Genomic DNA, 23,699 nt, shown 5'->3' on the forward strand with positions numbered 1-23,699 from the left:
TCTCTGCCAGGCCCTGGGGATGCAGCGGAATCCAGGGCAGACGTGGGGCTCTTCCAGGAACAGGTGTACCTGCCTGCCCTGCCTGCTTCCTCTCTGCGGGACCCACACTGGGCTCCCCTAAAGCCGCAGCCTCTTTACCTCCCCCATCCCTGCTCCAGGGCCTTTGCATTATTGGTCTCATTTTTTCCTAACCACTCCCTTTTCCTGACATAATTCACTCTTCGGGTCAGGGAAGACCTTCAGGCACTACCTCCGGGCATCTCCCACCAGTGGCAACTTCAACTTCTTGACGATTCAACACTATTCACCAGAGTACTGGATAAAGGATCTGGTCAAGCTCTCATCAGCTGTCTTAGAGGTCACCCAAACTCTCTGTGCCTCAGTTTCCCTACGTATGAACTCCACCTGGGGGTCGTTGTAAGGAATCAGTGAGATAGGGCACCAAAGCTTCAGAACGGTGCCTGGTACCCAGTAAAAGCTGCACACACGTTACTCCCGTTGTTATTTTGTAGTCAGTATTATCAATGGTAGGACCCAAACGGCGGGGCTTCGCACCACCCTCCCTGCAGCGCCGCACCTGGCGCGTGTAAGTCTCCCAGCAACTTCCCAACCATCCTAAGCTCCTTAAGGAGCTGCATCCTTGGTGCCGACACGGCCCAACTAGGAAAACCCGGCACACAGTAGGTGCTCAAGAAACGGCCAGGTGACACCAGGAAGCCAGTGGCCCAATTAATGCACGCTCACTCCCTCCTCCCTCCCACACTAGGCGGTGGAACGCTCAGGCTGCCCACATGGTCTTTAAGGGTGTATCTGCCTCCAACGACACCCATTCCCACAACAAAGAGGCTCGCCTCCGTGGAGCCGCCTCCCCTCGGCGCAACTGGGAGGCGCAGTGGGCGAGGAGCCTGCCCACTCCCCACGGCTGCCCCGTTCCCGACTCGGGAGCTGTTCTGGGTGGGTGCAGTTGTTTCAAAGACCCACGGTGGAGAGCAAGCCCGCGGGGCCCCGGGGTGCGCGATAAGCCCCAACCAGGGTGGCGCCCGAGGGGCGCACAGCGACGCCGCCTCCAGCCGCGATTTAAAGGGCAGCGAGGGGCGGAGGGATCTCTGCCGACTGCTCAACAAGGATCCCTCCGCCGCGAGCGAAGGCAAGCGAAGCAACGAGCTCACTCGTTCTTTTAAAATTCGCTTTTTGTTCCTCCGCCGCGGAGCACCCGGCGGGGGACTCATTTCTTCCTTGGGTTTCTCCGCCTCCCCCACACCCCCAGTCCCGTAAAAGCAACAGAGGAGACCGGGGCGGCGCGAGCCAGCGTGGTGTCCCTCCGCCCGGCCGAGGGCACTCCTTTTCGTGTCCTTCCACCGTTCCCGGACGGCGTCCGAGCGGCTCACCGGGGGCGGCGACGCGTCTGCGGCGCGGGCGGCGAGGCTCCGGGGCTATGAGGTGAGGGCGCTCAGGCACCGGAGGCGGCACGCGGGGCGCCAGGACCCAGGACGCGGAGCCTGCAGGCCAGCGGCTACCTTTGGGACCCCGAGGCCGCGCGAGAGGGAGGTGAGGCCCGGGGCGCGGGGGCGCTGTGGCGTGGAGCGGTGGGGGCGGGGGGCTCCGGCCGCGGCTGGGACTCATTTCCCGACAGCGGATGGAGCGGGCGGTGCTGCGGCAGGGGCCGCCATCTTGGATTTTACTCTCCATTTTTCTGGGGAATTATTTTTGGTGATTAATTTTCTTGGGGGACGGGGAAGTGTCACCGGGCAGCGCGGGCCCCCTAGCGCAGCGGCCGGCCAGCGGGGCCCCGACGCGCCCCGAGGAGGAGCGGGCAGCGCCCGGCGGTGAGCGGGGCCGGGCGCCGGCGCGGGCGTGCGGGGGGAGCCGGGGCGGCGGGCGCGGGCGGCGGGCGGCGGGCTGGGGGCGGGTCGGCGGGAGCGGGGGCGCCGGGCCGGGGCCGGGGCCCAGGCCGCGGCCGCGGGGGGGCGGCGGCCGGGTGAGGGGAGCGGCGCCGGCGGCGGCGGCGGCCGCGGGGCGCCGGCCCTGCAGTGGGCGCCGCCGCCGGAAGGGAGCGGTAGCGGCCGCCGGGCAGCTCCGGCCCGGCCCGCGGCCGCACGAGGGGAGCAGCCCTGCCGCTCGCGATTGGGGGACTCTGTTTTCCCTCTGCTCCAATGGGCAGCCGTGAACGGTCTCGCCCAATCTGCTACCTCTGCCGCGCTCAACTTTGGGTTGTTTTTGTTTGGGCTCGAGCCTCTTTTCAGATCTTCTCCCGGGCCGGTCCTCCACCCCACTCCGCCCCTCCTTGTAGCGCGGCTCCGGCGTCTGTCCCGGGCTTGCCTCCCTTGTCCCCGTCCCCTCTGCGCTTCAGCCCGTTCCCCCTCAGTCTGCCGGCGCCTCGGGTCCCGAGAAAACGCGTTGGTCCTCCCAGAGTGACTCGGTTCCTTCCACACATCCAAAGATGATGTACGAGCGTCACTCCTATTTATATGAGAGGGGGGAATGCAAGTTTCCAAGATGACAGCTCGACCCAACTTGCTGGCATGGCATAGAAGCACGTTGGACCCAGAGAAATTCCCTCCCTATTTGGGTTCATTTGACCCCGTTTGGGAACTTTTTCCTCCGAGCCATTGAGTGGGGGAAACTTTTGAGAATGCTGTGGAGGTGAACGTGTATTTGTTGAAGTTAATTTTTAAGAGCTTGCCAAATGAAATTCACTCTGGGGGAAAATTTTTATTTAGAATAGTAGGCAGAAGAATTGATTGGCTGTGATTCTTTTCTTCAGAATTTAAACTATTTTGATATAAAGTATAATTAAACATGGCTTTATGGGCCTTGAAGACTGCTATGGGATCATCAGAGGAAGCAGTTGCCAACTTGAAGGTTCTTCAGTCTTTCATACCAAGAACACGCCTTAACTTTTGATGTAGTAGTAAAAGCATACATATTTTGAAAAAGGAGGGTGAAACCATTTTTGCCTGAGATTATCACAGGTAATTTGTACCTACTGAAAAACTTAAAGAGTTACAGGTTGTTGGATACAAGTTTACTTTGTAGTCGAATGTTTAGCGCCTTCAGCCAGAGGTGTGGCCCTGTCTCTGTGGGGCTCCCTCCGTTCCAAGATTAAAGTCCACAAACGCTTTAATCCCAGCATGTGTGGAACCTCTTACACACACGAGTGCAGGGGCTGACCCATTCAGGAGAATGAACACTTCCTCTGTGTCCCCTGAGCAATGGTTACGTGTATTATATTTGGTCGTTTACCTGCCCACCCCCTCAGCTTTCTTCTGAGTTTGTGGATTATTATGTACCTCCTCTGCCCAGAGCAGGACCGTGTAGGTGCGCAGCAGACATTTGATGAAAACTGTTAATTTATTAATCTGTAAATTATGGAGCTTAATGATTTATATTTAGTTTTTCAGAACATGTTTGATCTGTTATTAAAAAAAATTGTTGTCGTTAACAAAACAACTTAGTTGGAGAGTGAAAGGAATAATATGGATGCTTATTTTTCAAGAGGCCTAATTTTTTACCCATAAACTTTGAAACCAGACTCAAAGTCACTTCCAAGTGATCTCTTGCCTGTGTTTTCATTTGTCTTCTGGTACACATTGAAGTGCTCATGCTTTGAACTCTGTGCCTAAATGAAATCCCAGTGGGCAGCATTGGGGTGGGGGCTCGGGGGTGGCGAATATGCCTGTGACGGAAATGGTAGCAGGTTGTTTGTGGGTCTTTGAGCTTAGAATTTTGTGGTGGGGCATGTTGGTTTATAAATTTTCCCTTGGGTCATTTATATTGGATTGACTCTGACTTCTCTTTACATGAGTATTAATTTGTGGGTTTATAGGAAATGAGTGTAGGGCCTGGTTATGTTGCATAGTCGTTTGTGTAGCATCTAAACAGCTCCCTGTCCACAGGAATGCCCTTCCCATGGCTTCTGAGAGCACATTCTTTCAGATAAATGTGTCAATTCCATTATTTTGTATTCTGGCCTGCCATACGTGAGCTTTATTTTCTCTCCACTCACAGAATCCTCCTCCTTTACAGCCAAGAGTTACAGGGCTGTGTCAGCCCTAGAATATTCTAATTGTTGAGTTTTCCACACAGTATTAAAGACAGGGACCTTGTGTCTTTGCTCCAACATGACACACTGTTGGTTCCATAGATACACTAAGTAAATGCAGGTAGAGAGCACGGGCAGTTGTATCTCAGACACAGCTGTATTCAGTAGAAGTAAGTTTTATGTGTAAGACATAACTTTTTTTTTTTTTAGTCTGTTGTTAACTTTTTATGTTAGACAGCAAACAAGCAAAACCCAGAAATGTATTTTACTGACATGTTTTGGTGTAGGAAATGGTTTTAATTGTAATAAAAAGGACAAGTTTAAATTTATTACAGGAGAAAACTAGCCAATGCACTTTAAAGTGCAAGCATTAGGGAATTCTAACCATTAGAACAGTGATTTGAAAAGTACTTTCTTTCTTGGATAAACTGTCAACTTTGAAATCGTAGCACATACTCTGTTTGAAGCTCTCAAGTGTGAAATGTGAATTGAACTCTGCAGTTTTAATGACTTAAACTCCATTGAGTGAGCTGTACAAGGAACAGTCCTGGTGAACAAATGGAGGACCCTGGGCTTAGGAAGCTTCACAGCTTTCTTTAAATTCTGTCCGCTCTGTGTTCTGCCCCCAACCCACAAGTCTGTTTTTCACTTTAATGCTTACTATAATCCCTTTTCTTCCCCATAATTTAGTGTTTCCTGGAAAATTTCAAGTGTTGGCTGAGAGAAGAGGTCTTACCTAACCAGTATCTGGCCCTGTGTTATCAGTCACTGGGTCCTAGTCAGGTTTTCACTTACAGATGTATCTGGTTTTGTTCAGTAGACATGTCCCCAGACTTTAGTCATGCACATTGCATTTTACATGCACTAGAGGATTTTAACTACTTTAAAGGTGTGGTGTAGAGAATTCATCTGTACGGGAGACACTCATCACTTTATTTTTGTAAATCCACATTAATGTCTAGCTTAAAAAAAAACAAATTTTCTTTTTATTCCCATGTCCCAATAACTTAAAGTGGACATATTATCTTTATATAGTTGGTGGTGGAACCAGAAACATTTGCATTAATGCTGAAATATTCTGACAAAAGGAAATAAAAGTCACTGATTTCCACAGTCATTGATGCTCTAAATTATGTTTTGCTTCATGACTTTCCTTCCATCCAGCTAAAGGGTTCCTAGGACACTGGACCACTTTGGTCACTCACTGCCTCTGGCTGTCACGTCTGCCAGCCAGAGCTGGGGCTGGCTGGTATCTGTGTGAGACAGACTCAAACACTGCACAGTCTAGCAGGGTTGTATATAATTATGGTTGCATGCACATGTAATTCTGGGGCTGGGTGAAGGATCGTTGGAGTAAGAATCAATACCTGTGTTCCGTCTGCTGCATCTTATGTAACACATCAATGGGGCCAAGCCTCAGTTTCTTCATCTGTAAAATAACTAAACACTGAGATTACTTCCAATTCAAGTTATACTTTATCTTCTACACTTAATTGCCACACTATTTTCTCACTTCTAAGAACTAATTTAAGCATTTTGACATCTCCAGCTGGTTTACGTAGTTCCTGTGTATATTCTGTGTAGTTGTGCCTCCTCTTTTTTTTCTTGAGATGTTCTTAAATTGACGTGTAGGTTACAATCAGTTGGGTTTTAGAATTTGGAGGCTGGGGTCCCAAAAGCTTGATTCTTAAGGTCTGTGTGGTTCCTATGTCACTGTGGCTCCTTGCTTTTCAGTTGTGTTTTTGCAAGATGTCTTATTTTCTGTATTATAAAGGTACATACACAGAGGAAAGAGTAAATAGAGCTAGGGTGCATTCCCTAGTTAGTGATAAACCTCTTTGTTTCTGGGTGATGCATATGTGGCTCAAGTATTGGAGTAAACCCCAGACTTTGATCTTAACGCTAGATTTAGGCCCAGCGTTGCTACTTGAAGCAGTTTGACTTCAGGAAGGCAACTTCATTTCTGAGCTTTAGCCGTCTCATTTGTAGTGACAATACCTGTCTCACCTGCCTCATAGGATTGCCAAGCCGGTGAATCCTCAGTCATGTGTGTTAGGGTGAATCAAACACCTGTACTCTAACTTGCACATCTTTATAGGAACACCGGGTCAGCAGGCCTCTGATGGCACTATGATTGCCTGTCAGGTCTTAGGCAAGAGATCCCTTTGGTGAAGGTCATTCTGCTTCCTGTTCTGTACCCTTTTGCTCTGTTCATCAGATACCTGGTTTTCTCATGTGTTCCTTTGGTTTTTCAAGGTCCTCCACTCCTTAGTAGCCCTGTGCAGATTTCCCTGAAAGCTGAAGCTCTCATGCTCCCTCTAGTGTTCCTGGACACAACCGATATTCCAGCACCACGAACAGTGCTCGGTGGCCCCCAGCAGGTTCTTGATAAATGTTGATTGAGTTGATTCTAGGTCTGCAGATTCATTTTGTCTGTCTGATCTTTATAACAGGGTTGAAATATCTGATACAGTTGGATGATCTCTGAGGAGTATCTTTATTTTCAGGGAAGTCCTTATGTTGCATGACGTGTAGGGATGTATATTTTTGGCGAGAAAACCAACCTACTGTTAGGAAGATGGATCCCACCCAGCTGAGAAGTAAAGGGGCCCTGATCCTTCAGCCAGTGAGTCAGTAGAACCTGGGGCTAGAGAGGCCCTAAGAAACCGGCTTCACCCTCCACCTTAAAAAAGAAAGAAAAGCAGACCTAACTTAGAGGAGGATTTAGACAAAGCCAGTTGCCGTAGAAAATATTTGTTTGTTGGATGTAAATAGGTGCCAGGAGTGTTTTTGACCCGCCCCCCCCCAAAAGCGATTGTTTCTATATTCATGCTTTTGATTTATTTTCCTTGATCATTCAATCGAAAGTTTGTTCATTATTCCCTCTCCTAACATCTTATTTTCTCTGTAGCTCTCACCAGAATTTACTGTTTCATACTTACTGGGTTGTCTCTCTTCCCATACTATATACTCTGAGCTCCTTGAAATCAGGAACCATGTCTATTTTGTCTATTTTGGGTCTTACTCTTCAAGTATGGGAGAAAGTATGTTTTAAAATGTATTTGAGTCAAGATTGTATTGCTTTCTCGTATGGTGTCGAGCATGTACAGTCTTTCACCCTGGCCTTGGCTAATTTTTTTTCTAATTCTCTAAGGCTTCCTCTCATTTGTAAAAAGGGGAGTGGTAATAATAGTATTGTATATGTTATTGTATATATTTAATGTTTTTATTATATAAGTTATATGTTGTATAATTTTTCACTATATGTTAATGAATATTTTAATAAATTGTATACATTAAAGGACTGTGATGTGGGTGACTGGTATGGTCTCTGTGAAGTTATCAGCACAGTTCTTGGATCATAATAAGAGCAATAGTGTGAAATGGTGCCCAGAAAACTAGCCCTAAGAGGTGTCCCTCTGTCAAGCCCAGGACTGCATATCACCCCTGCAGCACTCAGTTCTTCACCCACATCTCAAGCAGACATTTATTTAGCTGAGTGTTGGACACTGCTAGGCACTGAACAGCATGTATCCCCAACACATAAGTTGGGGTGCTCTTTTGCAAGACCTGTCTCTCAGAGGCCCAGTGTGTCTCTTGCCTATTTCTTTCTGCCTCCCCTTTTTTTTTCATTTAACTGCCCATGATAAAGCTCAAAAAAAGTTTTTTAGTTTCATTTATCGGTTGCACATGATCTTGTCAGAAGAAGTGAATTACTGTTGGCAAGTAATACGTCTCCCTGAGCCTGTTTCTTTTAATCTGAGACTTTTTGTGCCACAGTTCTGTGATTCTTTGAATTAAGATACTGTTGAAATGCTTGGTGAACTCTGAAGACCTCTGTTCATGTTTCTCTCTTCACAGTCCCCACTTCTCTCCTGAGTTTAAAGTCTTAGGACAGCTTCCCCTGGGTAGTGCTGCTCTCCTCAGATGTAGCACACCAAACTCCTGTCATCTTTCCTGCAAACGTGTTCCTTCTGTAGTCTCTGACTCAGTTAGTGGCAATCTTCTAGTCTCCACAACTGAAACTTCTGTCCCAACTAGAGATTTCTGGCTCATCTTGAAGTCCTTCCTGTCTCTCACCTGTATCTGATTTGTTACTAAGTCTTGCCAAGCTTGTATTTGAAATATCACACTTTTCCTCTCTCTTCTCATCTGCTGCTACTGTTTGTCAAATTTTATTTTCTAACCAGTCTCTCTGCCTCGAATCGCATGCTTTTCCATTAGTGGAATCCTTTTTAGAGTACAGTTGAGCAAATTTTCCAATCTTTCATCTGTATAAGTAGGCGGGAAAGTGCCTACTTTACAGGGCATGAGAATTAGATGATAAAGTGAATATAGGAAGCGCTAAATGAATGGAGGGGCTATTATTGTTCTTAAAAATGGAGTTACAATAAGAAAAAAGAATGTTTTATGAGATACCCAACAAAGTATATTCCACTGTAACAAAATCTGTAGTCCCTCTGAGTATTGACATGTGAGGTGTAGTTTGCTATGGTTGTTAATTATATATTGTTGCCAGAAGTCACATCCTTTTCTTCAGGAGCAGTAGGAAAAGCCAAGCTGATCTCAACTCTGTAGCATTAATTAGCACCCCTGGTCCTTTTTTATTCTCTTGAAAAATTGTACTCTTGTAATGGAAGAGGTGATGGGATTTTTTTCTTGGGGAAGTTATGGGTAGGATGAGGAATGAGGGGAAACTTCTACTTGATTGTTTATAAAGTTTTGCGAGTAATGCATCAACATGTCTGGCCTGTTTCCGCCTAAGCTACATGAAAAGAGGAGGTACTCGGAGACCTTTATTGTATTAGCAGTTTCTGCTCATTTATCTTTGTGCTGAACCTTTTTTCATTTTACTCATGAGGCATTAGCGGGGTTAAATGACTTGTCCACAGTCACGCTGCTGGAGAGCAGTGAATGGAGCCAGAGTGGCACCAGAACACTGACTATCCCGTGCCTCACCCCGAACTACGGTGTGCGCTGCCCCCTGCAGTTTATCACCTGGCAGACCCAGGCTGGGCTGCCTAAGACCCAGCCCAAGAATCACCTTTTGAAAGTTTTTTCTCACACTTGTCTTTTTGCCCAGTAAGAATTGATGTTTCTTTGTTCTAACTTACCTCACAGCTTCTGAGGAACCGTGGGCTGAACTTACAGACCCTTGACACTAGGTGGCATCTGTTTATAGAAAAGTAAGATGCTGTTTGGGTCTCAGAGAAAATGGTAACAGGAAGCATTCTTGATTTTAATTTATAGGCACTGCTAGGTAAGCAGATGGGTCACGTACGGAGAGATGGGGAAGCATGTTTTTTGGGGGGACTGGGAGGCAGAATTTCTCTCATCAGTTAAAGCCTTTATTTAGAAATACCTACTGAGACGATTGGAGACACGATTCTTATATAAAACCCTTTGTTGTGATATATATTGGCATACATATGGTGTACATAAATAAAGAACTATAAAGCAGTATTTTCTGCAGTGGGGAGCATTACATGCCCAACTGAAGATCAGGGGCTGAATAAGTGTAAGTGTTGTAAACATCTGATCGTAGACTGAGCAGTGGTGGATATTCTGCTGTTTAAAATGGTCTGCTAAGTGAAAATTTTTCATCTTTTATTGTAAATTTTTATATAAAAATGTTCAATGTAGTAATTCTAAAGAAGGCCTTGGTTAACTGGGCTTAAGCTCAGTGTATGAGTAATTAGGTATGTAACTGAGACTCCAGCTTTATCTTCAAAATCCTTATAGCTCTCTATGCAGCCGTGTTTCCTACATGCAGATGAAGAGGGGATGACTTTAAAAGTGTATGTGAAACAGCTTAAAATCTTTTTTCCTGTGACACGTTGGAATTTTATGTATTTCTGGAGTCAATCTAGAAAGCAATGTCACTTGGTTTACTTTTCATGGTCTCTGTGTTAGTTTCCTGTGAGTACCGTAAAAGTCATCACAAACTTGGTGGGTTAAGACAACAGATGTGTATTTTATCACAGTTCTAGAGGCCAGAAGAAACAGAAACTCAACAAGAGTTTCACCGGGCCGAAGTCAAGGTATGGGCGGGCTCCCTCTGGAGGCTGTAGGAGAAAAATCTCTTTGCCTTTTCCAGCTTCTGGTGACTGTGACATTCCTTTGCTTGTGGCCGCATCACTACAGTCTTTTTCTCTCCTTCTCAAGTGTGTATGGTGTCAAATCTCCCTCTTTTAAAAGGACACTTTAATGACAGGGCCCACCTGGATAATCTCTTTCATCTCAAAATCCATAATTTAACCGCATCTCCAAAGACCTTTTTCCTTATAAACTAACATTCACAGGTTCCAGATGAAGACCTACTATCTTTGGGGGCCATTTTGCAGCCTCCCACAGCCTCCTTTAGAGAAGTTACCGCAGCCAGTTTAGCATGATTAGTGATGCTGTGTCTCCCATCATTTTATCCTGAAAGGGATTGAGTGGAACATTGTTATGATTGGCGGGAAACTGCTTGCATCAGGCTCCAATCTCTTGCTAGTAGCTTTGCCACCTGATGCTGCTTGAAAAAACTGTTAAATTAGCTGAAGCAAAATGCAGGAGTTTGACTCTGCAAACGCTGGAAAAGGAAAGCAGAAATGATACTTTTAGTAAGAGCATGTCATTAGTAATTATTTTACAAGTGTAAATACCTATTCTTTGCTCTGGAGTTTGGTGCTATATAAAAGATTATCATTGAACTTGCAAGACAACGTCAGTCTTAAAGCAATAGTTCTGCCTTGGGTAAAGGCTTAATGGTGAATCCAGACAAACAAAAAACCCCAAGACTTTTCTTTCATAGCACTAGCTCTGATAGGTCATCTAAATTCTCAAAAGAGATTTATTTCTGACAGTATTTATAGGAGCCATGTTTAAGGTTACAGGTGTATCATAAATTCATGGTAATTTTCTAACAAATTGGCAACTAAGCAGTTACCCTGTCAGACTGTTAAGAGTATTACAGGTGCTCCCGATAGCTTTGCCGGCTTCTTCATTTGGCCTGATTGTGTGATTATCACTGTAGGTTCCACGGAACCTTGGGTGTATATTGGTTGCAGATGAATTTGGAATAGCCATTGATAAAGACTGACATGAAATTCTTTGGTATGTATATTTTAGAGTCCTTTTGTAATTTTAGGTTTGAATGGAAGAACTAATAACCACTTGGGCTTATATGTAGCAGTTAGATTTGAGACTAGAAAGGGGGATGTGATGTGAATGGACCTGTAGTATGTTCGACTTCGTGCTAGGTTCCCGTGATATGAAAGTGCACCTTAGCTAGTTGATTCTGCAGTGGGGAGGGCAAGAGCCATCAAGTAATTACATGAAGAAGTGAACGCAGTTGTAATAAGCACCATGAAGAAGAAACAGTAAAGCATATGTCAAGGCAGTCTACAGAATGGAGGACTGGAAGGTAGGGGACTGGTGGGCAGATTGGCAGTATTCTAAGTGCAAAGGCCCAGTAGTGGGAAGATGCCAAGCACACTGGAGGGATGTAAGCTAGGCTGTGTCTGGGTGTTAGCTGGAGCAAGGGGGGACACAGGCAGGGCTGGATCATGCAGAGCCTGGCATGGTGAGGTAAATTCTGGTAATCGAAGTTCTTAATAGTTCCAAAATACTTATATTTTTGCTATTGCATGTACTTTTCACTTGTGAGATAGGCTGCACATATGAGGCCCTAGAATGGGAGATTGGTTTTTCACTTAATTAGTGGGGTGTTGGAACTGACAGCAGTCCCAGTAGTCTCACTGCTGGTCTGCCCCGGGCTCTTTTGTCCTTTTGGGATGTGTGTGTTTGCTGTTTCCTCTTTGGACAGTACTTTCTCCCATTTCTATGCTTTCTATTTGTGTTTGTCTTCCTTGCGCTTATTTAAAATATAAAGCTCCTGGGAGTCTGAAATTGTGACACTTGAGTATCACAGAGTCCACCGCTAAAGGCATAGAGAACTTGTGGAAGTTTTCAGTGACGTTTTTCACTTTCCATCACCTTAGAAGTCTGATTTGTGAATTGCTGTGCTTAGGTTTAGAAGTTGACTTTAACTTACGTACGTATGGATGAGTCAGGGTTTTTGTGAAATGTTTTGTTTTCTTTTTTTTCTATATATCTTTGAAGTTTCTTAATTACAAAAGTAATATATGCTCATTTTGAAAAGCTGAACCTTTCGAAGACTATTATCATGTAATGGTGTAAACATTGCTTGTAATCTCTTTCTCCAGAGAAGATAGTTAACCATTTGGTGTGTTGAATTGTTTTATTAGCAACTGTAGCTGAATCACTTGAAAAATGTTTGTTCTGCTTTTTCTCCATAAAGATTTTCAAAAGTTGTCTAGCAAGCTAGAGCTTGCTTTTTTAAAATGTGTTAACATTTTCCTTTTCAACCACTTGGGGATTGTTTCCTTGCCACTGGATAATTTCTCTGAGATAAACTATCTGTGGACAAGTTCAATTTATGAACTGATTAGAAACTTCTTGGTAATATCACAGGAATTATGTTAAAATTCTTGATAGTCTTTCAGAATCAATATTTTCATTTTTATGACAGATTTTTTAAAATCCTGGTTTGGTTTAGGGTATTCAACAAAAACTCCTACAAAAGCTTCAAGTAAAAAAGGATTGAAACCAGAGTTCTCAATTAAGCAGCTGAACTCAAAAGCCGCTAGGCAGTTTATGATCCACATGTGTGCCCATAAAGGGACAGTGAGAGGCTGGAAGGGTGTTGACACTTGTTGAGGGTCCATCACTGGGAATAGAATGGGCACTTTACATAAACCAATCACCTTTTCTATGACACAACTCTGTGCTTTCTTTAGAAAATTTTTCAAGTATGGAAGGTTTTTGTTTTCCAATGATAAATAAATAGGCTCACTGTAAACATTTTGGAAAAGGACTGTTTATGATGTTAATCCCATTCCCCCAAAGATAGCCATTGCTGTTGGTGATTTGGAATGTATAGTGGGGTGTGTGTGCTTTACCTTAGGTATTAAAATGTGATTAGAAGTTTCCTCTTTAAATACAACTCTGAAGAATTCTTCAAATACTTTCCTCTTTAAGTGCAACTCTTATTTTGGCAGTTGTATCAGTATTATCATAAATTATGCATGCTTTTATTTACCTTTGATACTAGAAACTGAAGTACATGCTTCCTTCCCCACTTGTTGGTCCAGTGAAACCTTTCCTGTTGATTTCAGTGTCAGGTAAACTGCGGGGTGCGGGTGGGGCGGGGCTCCCATCTCGGAGCATAGTCACAGCTGCATTTCCTCAGAGCCTGGTTGCCTCATTTTGTGAACACTCATAAAACTAGAGGGAGCAAAGCCTTACACAGAGCCCTCAGGAATTCCGTCCGTCACCATACTCAGGTGATCTTTATTACTCTAGTCCAGAGAACTGATTAATCTGTATGAAGCCTTTTTTTTAAAACAAAGATTCCTATAAACTCTCTCTAGGCACACTGTTCTCAAATTAACTTGTTCCCACCGTCTCCCGCCCTCTGAATTTAATTTTTCATATATCTTTTCTGAAACATGAAATTTCGACTCTTTTCTATAGAAACAAATGACAAGAATTTAGTACTATTTATTTGTTATTCTTATAGTCCCTTCTGCCATCTAATTCTCTTCTCCCCAAACCCACGTTTGGAGACATTATGTCCATTTCTGAAGTTCTCTGTTGTTTCTGAGGGAGGCTTGCAGATTGATGTTGTCTCATCTGTCCCTGAGTTTTGACTCTCACAGGTTGGCCTTATGAGGACTGTAGCCGGTGCCCAGGTTGGTCACGCCTTCCTCTTTTTTTTTTTTTTTTTTTTTTAATTTAAGTATAGTTGGTTTACAGTGTTGTGTTAATTTCTGGTGTAGCATAGTGATTCATTTTAATATATACATTCCTTTTCATATTCTTTTTCATTATAAGCTATTACAAGGTATTGCATATAGTTCTCTGTGCTGTATAGTAGGACCTCTGTTTATCCTTTTTTTCTTTTTGTCACTTCTTCCTGAAGCGCTCGTCCCTGATTTGCTCTTCCTTCGCCTCCTTCCTCACTAGTTGCTCCTTTCAGTATCCTTAGCTGCTGTTCCCTCATCTTGATCTCTAAATATTTGGGTGTCCCTTCAATCCTTAGATTTCCTTCAGCTATACTCACTCCCTAGGTAACTTCATCTTGTCCCATGGCTTGAAATCCATGGAGTTAGTACCCTGACTCCAGATTTATGTATCCAGCCTGGACTTATGCCCCAGGCCCTTGTATCCAGCACCTGAACATCTCTGCTTGGTCTCTAATGGGCACCTCAGACATGAGCAAAACCAAACTCCTGCACTGGGATTTCTGCCAAAACCTGACCTTCCTGTAGTCTTTGTCTCCTGCATAACTAAACAAAAATTCCATTTTCCATTTGGAAGCATATTTGAGTCCTCTTCCTTTCACACAGTCTGTTAGCAAATCCCGTCTATCAGCAAAACCTTCGGAAAGGATCCCCAAACCAACCACTTCTGCCCACCTCTGCTGCTGCAGGCCCCCAGCATCTCTCCTCTTATTGCTGTGGTCTCTTTTTTTTTAATGGAGGTACTGGGGGTTGAACCCAGGACCTCGTGCATGCTAAGCACATGCTCTACCACCTAGCTGTTACACACCTACCCACCCCCTGCCATGATCTCTTACCTGTGCTTTTTCTCTCATCCCCCCCAAATTGTTAGTCGCTTTACTAGGACTGCTTTTTCAAAAAAGCATTCACTTGTGAACTCTCCTCACATAGCAAGCAGCTGGCTGGATCTTTAACGTTGTATAACTTGAATCTGTCACTCCTGAGCTTTCCATCTCACTGAGAGTCAGCAGGGGCTTGGAGGCCCTCTATTAATGTTGTTTCTTCTAGCAGCCTCTCTGGCCCCTCTTACCCCCTTACTCTGCTCCAGCCACATGGGGCTCTGTACTGGTCCTCAGACACACCGCCTGCTCCTCTCCCTCAGCTGTGGCCCTTTGCCTGGTGCACTGTCCCCAGTGCTGCCTGGCTTTTCCCCATCATGCCCCCCTCCTCCACCTGAAACACTCCCTGCCACTAGAAACTGCTTTATTTTCTCCAGGGTGCTGGCATTTATTTAATTTGGTTTTCCCCCCAGAGCTCTTCACTAGAATATAAGCACACATGAGGGCAGAAACTTTGTTCTTTGCTGTATCCTCAGTGCCTGGAAGAGTGTCTGGAATATAGCAATTGTCTAATGATTTTCGTATTTTTATACTGGGAAATAAGAAAAGAGACAGATTTGTAGTTACCATGCCATTTAAGGAGTAGCCAGCACATCTTTCTTGAAATTTTTTTCTACCAATTTTGGGATAAATTTGAGGTAATTTTAACCTCTAAATATAGTCAGTGGCCAGTTAGCTCTGATACTGTCAGCCAAGCCAAACCATGGTGTATGTCCATGTGAGCCAGCTGGGTTCCAGGCCAGAGAGACTGCACTGAGCTCAGTTGGGAGGAGGACCTCTGTGGGAGTCATCCAATGTCTTCAACTCCTATTTCTCCACAGCCTACTAAATATCCACTTTGGTTAGGTTTTGAAATTCCATCTCCACCTTTAATATGTAAATATTCTTCCAGCTCATAGTCTTATGGGAATGATCATGCTAACAAGACAGATTCTGCACTTAAGAAGGTAGAACAAATGATGACCTGATAATTAGCAGTTTATATTGATTTTGAGCTAAAAATTTATAAACAGCCCCCAAATTTCTGATAGCTTTATTAGAACTGCTTCTGCAAAATATTAATTTGTGAGCTTAAGTCTTTTGCCTTAATGATAGCTGCTGTTATCTGGACAAGTGGGGAGTATTGGAGCCTCTGCTAGTGTGTTCATGCAAGTGAAATTCAGCCAGTCTGTGATTGACAGGGTGCTTATTGCACTAAGGTACCTTAAGTACAAACAAAATAATATCACTAACTGCAATATATCTGAGACCCGTGGTTATGAATTTGTTCCAATATGGGTCATTAACCCACATTTAATTGAAATTATGTATAAGAGTGGATCTCAGTCTGTGTTCCATGAATTGAGCTGAAGTGTACTACTAAAGTGTTTACTGGTGAACTTTTCCTAATTCTCAGAAAAAAATAGGTTGATAGGTATAATTTCCTCAAATTAAAAAGTTTTAGTCTGTAATTTTCCCTAGAATTTTGACATCTGTTCTTTGCCCTAATAGGTGATCAAATGAATGATCATTCTTACACTTATTCATTTGGTCATCTTTAGGGCAAGTAACTTACAACAATGGTTCTGACACTGGGGCTTGCATCAGAATCACCTGGAGGGCTTATTAAAACAGGTTGCTGGGCTTCATCCCAGGTTTTCTGCTTTTTATCTCTGAGTGGGAAGCTTGCTTGGGACTTAAGGATTCTCTGTGCAGAGATGACTTGCTCTTTCTTTTGTCTCTTAATTCTATCCAAAGCCATATTGCTCTTTTCTATTCCATGTAGTTACATTTTATGTCTTATCATTGAGGAATATTAGGACTCCTAAGAGTCTTAAAAACACATTTTCTTTGATCATTTTCTGTGAGTTGTGTGTTATATGTGGGCATTCTTGAGATGGATTTCCTAAAGGACCCAAAGCACTTTACCACTTTCTTGTTCTCTTTCTCTAGAGGTGCAGAGTTAAGGGGTGAAACAGAAAGCATATGACAGGTGGGAGGGAAGTTTGCTGGCGGTGGTGGCTGTGATTCCCACCATGTCTGTTGCCTGCGCCAGAGCTGCCCCTGCCGCCTGTAACAGCACAGGCATCTTGAAAAGGGAGAGAATTTGAAGAGATCAAAGTATAATTTATAGTTGTAAAAAATACATAAGTGGCAGTTTCTGTTAGGTGGTTAAGACCACAACCTAATTTGTTTATTCTTTCTTCAATTGAATGCCTTTGATCTACTTTGTGCTGTGCTAGAGAAAAGAAAAATAAACTCTTGACCTCAGGAACTCTCAGTCAGTTAAGAAGGCAGACAGGCCATCACTATATGGTGGCATAAGTGCCTTCACCCAGTTTTTTAGTAGGAATGTCTACCTGGATTTGTAAGTAGGAGCAAGGAAGACTTCCTGGAACACGAAGGAATCACGTAGACAGAAAGAGTCGTCATGTTCTAGGCAGCAGAGAAAGTGCGCATGGGCACGGCCTTTTTCTCAAGCTTTCTTTGCCTTTATGCTTCAGAAGTATACTGCTCTTGAGTTCCGTGCTGTTTCCTCTGAGTTTAAATATAAGATAATTGATCATCAGTAAGAGGTCTTCTGTTTAATTTGATATAATGTATTAATTGAAAAATTAGCTTATAACTGATGTATGTATAGTTTTACTTGCCCTTTCCTATTATTTGAGCAGCAGCATTTTTCTGGTTTTAGTGAGGCCTGTAAGAATCAAAAGAAAAGCACAATAAAAGTTGAATACTAATTGAATTTAAATAGTGAAGGAGCCAGGAGAAAAATATATGTTAGAGAACAATTGTAAAAGTATCCCTAATGTGGATCAGTTGTTTTCACCTTTTTCCCTAAGCCTGCTGCTCACACATTTTCCTGCACTGTGAATTCACACAAAATTCTGTAACATGAAAGATAACGGAGGTCAAATAAAAATAAATATTTTGTATTTATGTTCGTTATCATTAAAGGCATCGCCAGGTATACATTTCTGGGAGTGCTTTGAAGTAATTTGTCATTTGTATTTTCTGTGTGTTTGGAAAAAGTAAGGGAATTGACCATTGTCTGGTGTAGTGAGAGCCCCTTGGGCAGCAGTGCCTAGGATCTCCTCATGCTGCTGCTGCAGGCTGACTGTGGCATTGGGCATGCTCCCTCAGTCTCTCTGGCCTCAGTTCCATCTGCAAATTGAAGGAGTTGTATTAGGATCTTAAAGTCCCTTTAGCTCTAAAGTTCTCTTTTGCACTTTTAATCCTAGAGCCTTTTTAGACTGACTTACACCAAAGCATAATTCCATAATGAGTTGATGTCACAGACATCCTTTTTCTCATTCCATGATCAACAAATGTAATCTATCATACCTTCACTTCCAAAGATCCTTATAAATTACAAGCAACCCTCACCTATCCAAGTCATTTCATCCCCAAATTCAGCTAATTAAAATTCAGATAGTGAGGGATACTGCTGTACTAGCAACTGTAATAATCTCTATTTTTGTTGCCATTGTGAAGGAATGCTAAGGCAGGTATTTCATGATGGGCAATACTTTGATATTTGAATGTTGGTCCCTTAAATACCTTGAATGCTGATTTTGAACAAACAGCAACAAAAAAATGTGACAAAGCTGTTGTGGACCAAGCTTAACTTAGTTGCCTTTCTTCAGCTCCTCAGAACAGAAGCAGCAGCTTCCTTATAGTTTACTCACAGAGTAAACAGAATGTTACTAAAACGTGTAATTTGAGCAGGTTATTGAGCTGTACCTAGACAGCAGGTTAGTAAGCAGCAAAGATGATTCTTACTGGCAACTGAAAGATAAGTATCTATTGAGCACTTACTAGTTACCAGTTGCTGTTTGAAACACAAGCAATGAGCAAGACAGAATGAGTGAGTCCCTCTTCAGTCTGGGGGCACTGTAGACCTCAGCATGACTCTGGGATGGCGGGGGAGCCGAGATTGTCATTAAAGAGTGGAAACAAACATTCATTGCTGAAGCTTTCTAAAGGGTCTGTGTGGCATAGTCTTTTATGTATTGACCTCCCCGTTTTGTTTTGTTTTTCATATTTTGTTTCTGTTAGGAGAGAACATTGACATTATTCTCTAAGCTATTTGAAGAGAGTGACTAAATGCACCTGGGTCAGGCTGTCTGTGGGTATGAAGTGGTTGGGAGAATCCAAGAACATGGTGGTGAATGGCAGGAGAAATGGAGGCAAGTTGTCTAATGACCATCAGCAGAATCAATCAAAATTACAGCACACGGGAAAGGACACCGTGAAGGCTGGCAAAAACGCAGGCGAGAGGAGGTCAAGCAGATGTATGTACCCACTTCAACTGTCACTCTTTTGATTGTGATATGGGGCAGTAATTCTTTCCAGTTTGTAATGTGTGTTCTGTCTGTTTTCAAAATTTGTTTATGTTCTCATAGTTAACAATATAGTTTTTTTACTTTTTCAAAATGATACCAATTTTTATTCTCATCAAACATTGTATACAACTCAAATTTAATTTTTAATGTAATATAATGCTTTTATACCCATGGCTTTATATTTTATAGAGTTTATACCTGAATGGCTAATTTGTTTTATTAAAAAAAATTTAAGTACTGCTACTGAATTTCTTACAAGTTCAAACTGTATTTTTTTGTATTTGATGTAAGTGTAAGTATTTCTTTGAAAACTTTAAGTAGAGTAATGTGAATAATAAAGTCTACTCTAGTTTACATGATAAGTGAAAGAGCAGCTTTTCAAATTGTTGCCGTTTCTTCTGTTAAATTTCTTTAGGGTGAACAGTTTATCCTGACAGAAGCACTATTGACATTGAGTTACATTTTAACTCTATACCTCTTGGTGATAATGAGGCTACTTGTAGAGAGTTCAAGAAAGGGTAGATTTGATACATGTTTTATCGTTCTTTTAAAAGTAGTAAGATGCCCCAGGATTAGTATAAACCTAAGTCTGCAGCTATATGAATATTGTCCAAAAGTGTATGGCCATGTTAAGGACAACTTTTTCTGTTTCTTGCTTTTCCTAAGGTTAATGTAGCCACATTTGAATAGTCTTGGTTTGTGTTGGAATTGGCCTACTCCCAGTAGATTTGGATTGATTAGCCTGAGTTTTGCTAAAGTTTCAGATAGATTGCTCCAGTTCTGATTTCATTTCCTTCTCACCTTTTACGGGTTTATGCTATTCATTGGATGCAGACTGCCCTTAACTTTTCCATATCAAATGACATCACTGTTTCTGTACAAAAAAAAAAAAAAAAAAAAGACAAAAACAAAAAAACCCAAAGCAGAAATCCTTGCTTGGGATAGGAGTAGGGAGAGAATCTAAGACTACATGGATTCTCCTCTGCATGGACACCTCCTCACCCACTTCACACATAATGGGAACCTTAAGGAATTAAGAAACGTAGCAACTGTAGCAGTGGTGTTTGGCTCTCATCAGTAAATTAGGCACCTCTTAAAAATTTGTTTTTCAGATTGCCGTTGGCCTCCTTTTGTGCATCAGTACAAAAAGGTTTAATTAGTTTAGTTGTTGGAGGTACATAAGAGTTTAGAAAATGATGATTATATGGGCTCCACTTTGCCAAGTATAGACAGATTTGGAGGGAAAAACCCAGAGAGTATGAAGGTGAACAACATCACATTGAATGTTACTGGGCAAGAATAGAGTCAGTGATGAAGAGAAGCAAAGCAATGCACCATCTTAGATAAACTGCAGTGACTTCACCTAACATCAGAGCCACAAAATACATGAAGCAAAAAACTCACAAAACTGAAGGGAGAAATAGACAGTTCAGCAATAACTTGGAGACTTCAGTTACCCACTTTCAAAAATGAATAGAAGAGCTAAGAAGATCAACAAGGAACAAAGACTTAAATAATACTCTAAATCAACTCTTCCCTACAGACATCTGTAGAACACTCTACCCAACAGCAGCAGAATACACATTCTTTTCAAGTGCACATAGGACATTCTTTAAAACAGACTAAAGACGTGGCCATACTCCAAGACTCAATACATTTAAAAGGATTGAAATCATACAATATGTGTTCTCTGACCACAGTGGAGTAAAATTAGAAAGAAAGAACAGGAATTTAGGGAATTCACAAATAATGTGGAAATTAGCTTCTAAATAAAACACAAAACCAAAAGGGAAATGAGAAAATACTTTGAGATGATTGAAAATGAAGATACAGCCTACCAAAACTTTGGGGATGCAGCTAAAGTAGTGCCTGGAAGGAAATTTATAGTTGTGGTGTTAAAAAAGAAGAAAGATCTCAATCAGTAACCTAACCTTTGACCTTAGAACACCAGAAGAAAAAAGAGCAAAATTAAACCCAAAACAAGCAGAAAGAAGGAAATAACAGAGGAGAAATTAACAAAATATAGAGTAGAAAGAGAATAGAGAAAATCAACAAAGCTAAAAAGTTGGTTCTTTGAAAAGATTAACAAGACTGGCAAATCTTTAAACAAGACTGATTAAGAAAGAGAGAAGACTCGAGTCAGCAACAAAAGAGGGGGCATTACTACTGCCTTATAGAAACAAACAGAATTCTAACAATACTGTAAACAACTATATACCAAGAAATTAAATAGATTAAGTGAACAGATTCCTAGAAAGTGACAAATTACTGAAACTGATTTAAGAAGAAATACAAAATGTGAATAAACTGTAGCGAGCAAAGAAGATTGAATCAGTAATTTTAAAAACAAAATGAAAACAAAAACACTACCTCCAAAGAAAAGACCAGTATTATCCTGCTACCAAAACAAAAGACATTATAAGAAAAGAAGACTACAGACCAGTGTCAGTAATAAATATGGATGTAGAAACTCTCAATAAAATACCAGCCAACCAAATCCAGCAACAGATGAAAAAGATTCTACAACATGACCAAGTGGGATTTATCCCAGGAATGCAAGTTTGGTTTAACATGTGAGGATTGGTTGATGTAATACACCATATCAATAGAATGAAGGACAAAAACCATACTGTCATCCCAATAGATGCAGAAAAAGCATTTGACAAAATCCAGCACCCTTTCAGGATAAAAACACTCAGCAAACTAGGAATAGAATAGAATTCTTCAGCCTGATAAAGACATGTTAAAAAAAAAAAAAAACCCACAGCTAATATATTTAATGGTGACTGGTTCTCCCTAAGATCAGGAACAAGACAAATACATCTCTTCTCACCACTTCTATCCAGCATTGTACTAGAAGTTCTAACTACAGCAGTAGAGAAGAAAGTGAACTAAAAGGCATACAGATTGGAAAGGAAGAATTAAAACAGTCTCTCTTTGCAGATGACATGATTGTGAATATAGAAAATCCTAAGGAACCCACTGAAAAGTTATTAGAACTAATAAATGAGTTCAGTAAGGTTGCAGGATACAAGATAAGTCTACAAAAATCAATTGTATTTCTCTACACTCTCAATAAACAATCCAAAAATAAAGTTAAAAATTTCATTTACGGGGTCGGGGGGTATAGATCAAGTGTAGAGTGCATGCTTAGCATGCATGAGGTCCTGAGTTTAATCCCCAGTACTTCCTCTAACAATAAGTAAATGAGTAAACCTAATTACCTTCCCCCACCAAAAAAAAAAAAAAAAAAAATTTCATTTATAGTGGCATCCAAAAGAAAAAATAGTTAGCAGTAAATTTAACAATAAAGTGTAAAACTTATACTCTGAAAACTACAAAACATTGTTGAAAGAAATTAAAGAAGATCTAAATAAATGGAAAGGCATCCATCCCATGTTAATTGATTACATGACTTAATATTGTTAAGATGGCAGTACTCCCCAAATGATTGAATGCAGTCCCTATCAAAATCTCAACTGACTTCTTTGTGGAAACTGACAGGCTGATCCTGAAATTCAGGGGATCCAAAATAGCTAAAACAGTCTTGAACAAAGTTGAACGATTCATACTTCTTGGTTTCAAAACTTACTATCAAACTACAAATAATATCATATTATACTGGCATGTGGATAGACATGGAATAGAATTGAAAATCCAGAAATAAACCCTCTTGTTTACAATCAATTGATTCTTGAGAAAAGTGCAATAAAATTAAATGAGGAAGGAATTGTCTTTTCAACAAATGGTGCTGGCAAACTGTATATACATATGCAGAAGAATGAAGTTGGATCTGGCCTCACACTCTATGTGAAAAATTAACTCAAAGTAGATCAAAGATCTAAATTAAAAGCTTAAACTATAAAACTTTGAGGAGAAAACAGGCATAAATTTTCATGACTTTGATTAGGCAGTGGTTTCTTAGATCTGATACTGAAAGCACAGGGAACAAAAGAAAAAAGGTTAAGTGAAATCCATGAAAGTTGCAAACAGTGCTTTAAGGGATACCATAGATACCATCAAGAACATGCAAAGACAGCTCTCAGAATGGGAGAAAACATTTTCAAGTCACATATCCAATAAATGACTAGTACTCAGAATAAATAAAGAACTCTTAACAAGTCAATGATAAAAGACACACTCTGATTTTCAAATGGGCAGGGGATCTGAATAGACAGACATTTCTCCAAAGATATACAAATGGCCAATACATGAAAAGATAAAGGTGCTAAAAGTCATTAGGCATCAGGGGAATGCAAATCAAAACCACAAGATACCATTTCACAATCACTCGGATTTCTGAAATCAAAAGGACAAATAGTAACAAGTGTTGGCGATGATATGGAGAATTTAGATCCCTCATACACCGTTTTTTGGGAACGTGAAATGGTGCACCCACTTTAGAAAAAAGTCTGGCAGTTTCCCAAAATGTTAAACATCAAGTTTCCACACGACCCAGCAGTTCCACTCCTAGATATGTGCCTAAGAAGTTGAAACATGTACACACAAAAATTTTTTCTTGAATGTTCATAGAAACATTCATAATAGCCAAAAAACGGAAACAGCCCAAGTATCCATAGACTGATGAATGAATAAACAAAATGTGGTATATCCATACAATGGAATATTATTTGGTCATAATAAG

At 41.7% G+C, this 23,699-nt stretch overlaps 1 protein-coding gene across 5 annotated transcripts in view; it reads left to right on the plus strand.

Annotated features, from left to right (window-relative positions):
- The first annotated feature begins 1,142 nt into the window (after positions 1-1,142).
- The window catches only part of KMT5B (lysine methyltransferase 5B), a 51,795-nt gene continuing 29,238 nt past the window's right edge, over positions 1,143-23,699 (plus strand). Inside the window, exons 1-2 of one of the 5 annotated variants that reach the window (XM_074371609.1) lie at positions 1,144-1,440; positions 18,768-19,003. In XM_074371609.1, coding sequence (XP_074227710.1) covers positions 18,844-19,003 — 160 coding nt within the window. In that variant the 5' untranslated portion in view covers positions 1,144-1,440; positions 18,768-18,843. Of the gene's footprint in view, positions 1,549-1,626; positions 1,827-18,767; positions 19,004-23,699 lie in introns of those variants that run through there. The other 4 variants (XM_074371607.1, XM_074371608.1, XM_074371610.1 and 1 more) reach the window with 4 other exon arrangements.

This window comes from Camelus bactrianus, chromosome 10, assembly GCF_048773025.1.
Source record: "Camelus bactrianus isolate YW-2024 breed Bactrian camel chromosome 10, ASM4877302v1, whole genome shotgun sequence".
NCBI lineage: Eukaryota > Metazoa > Chordata > Mammalia > Artiodactyla > Camelidae > Camelus > Camelus bactrianus.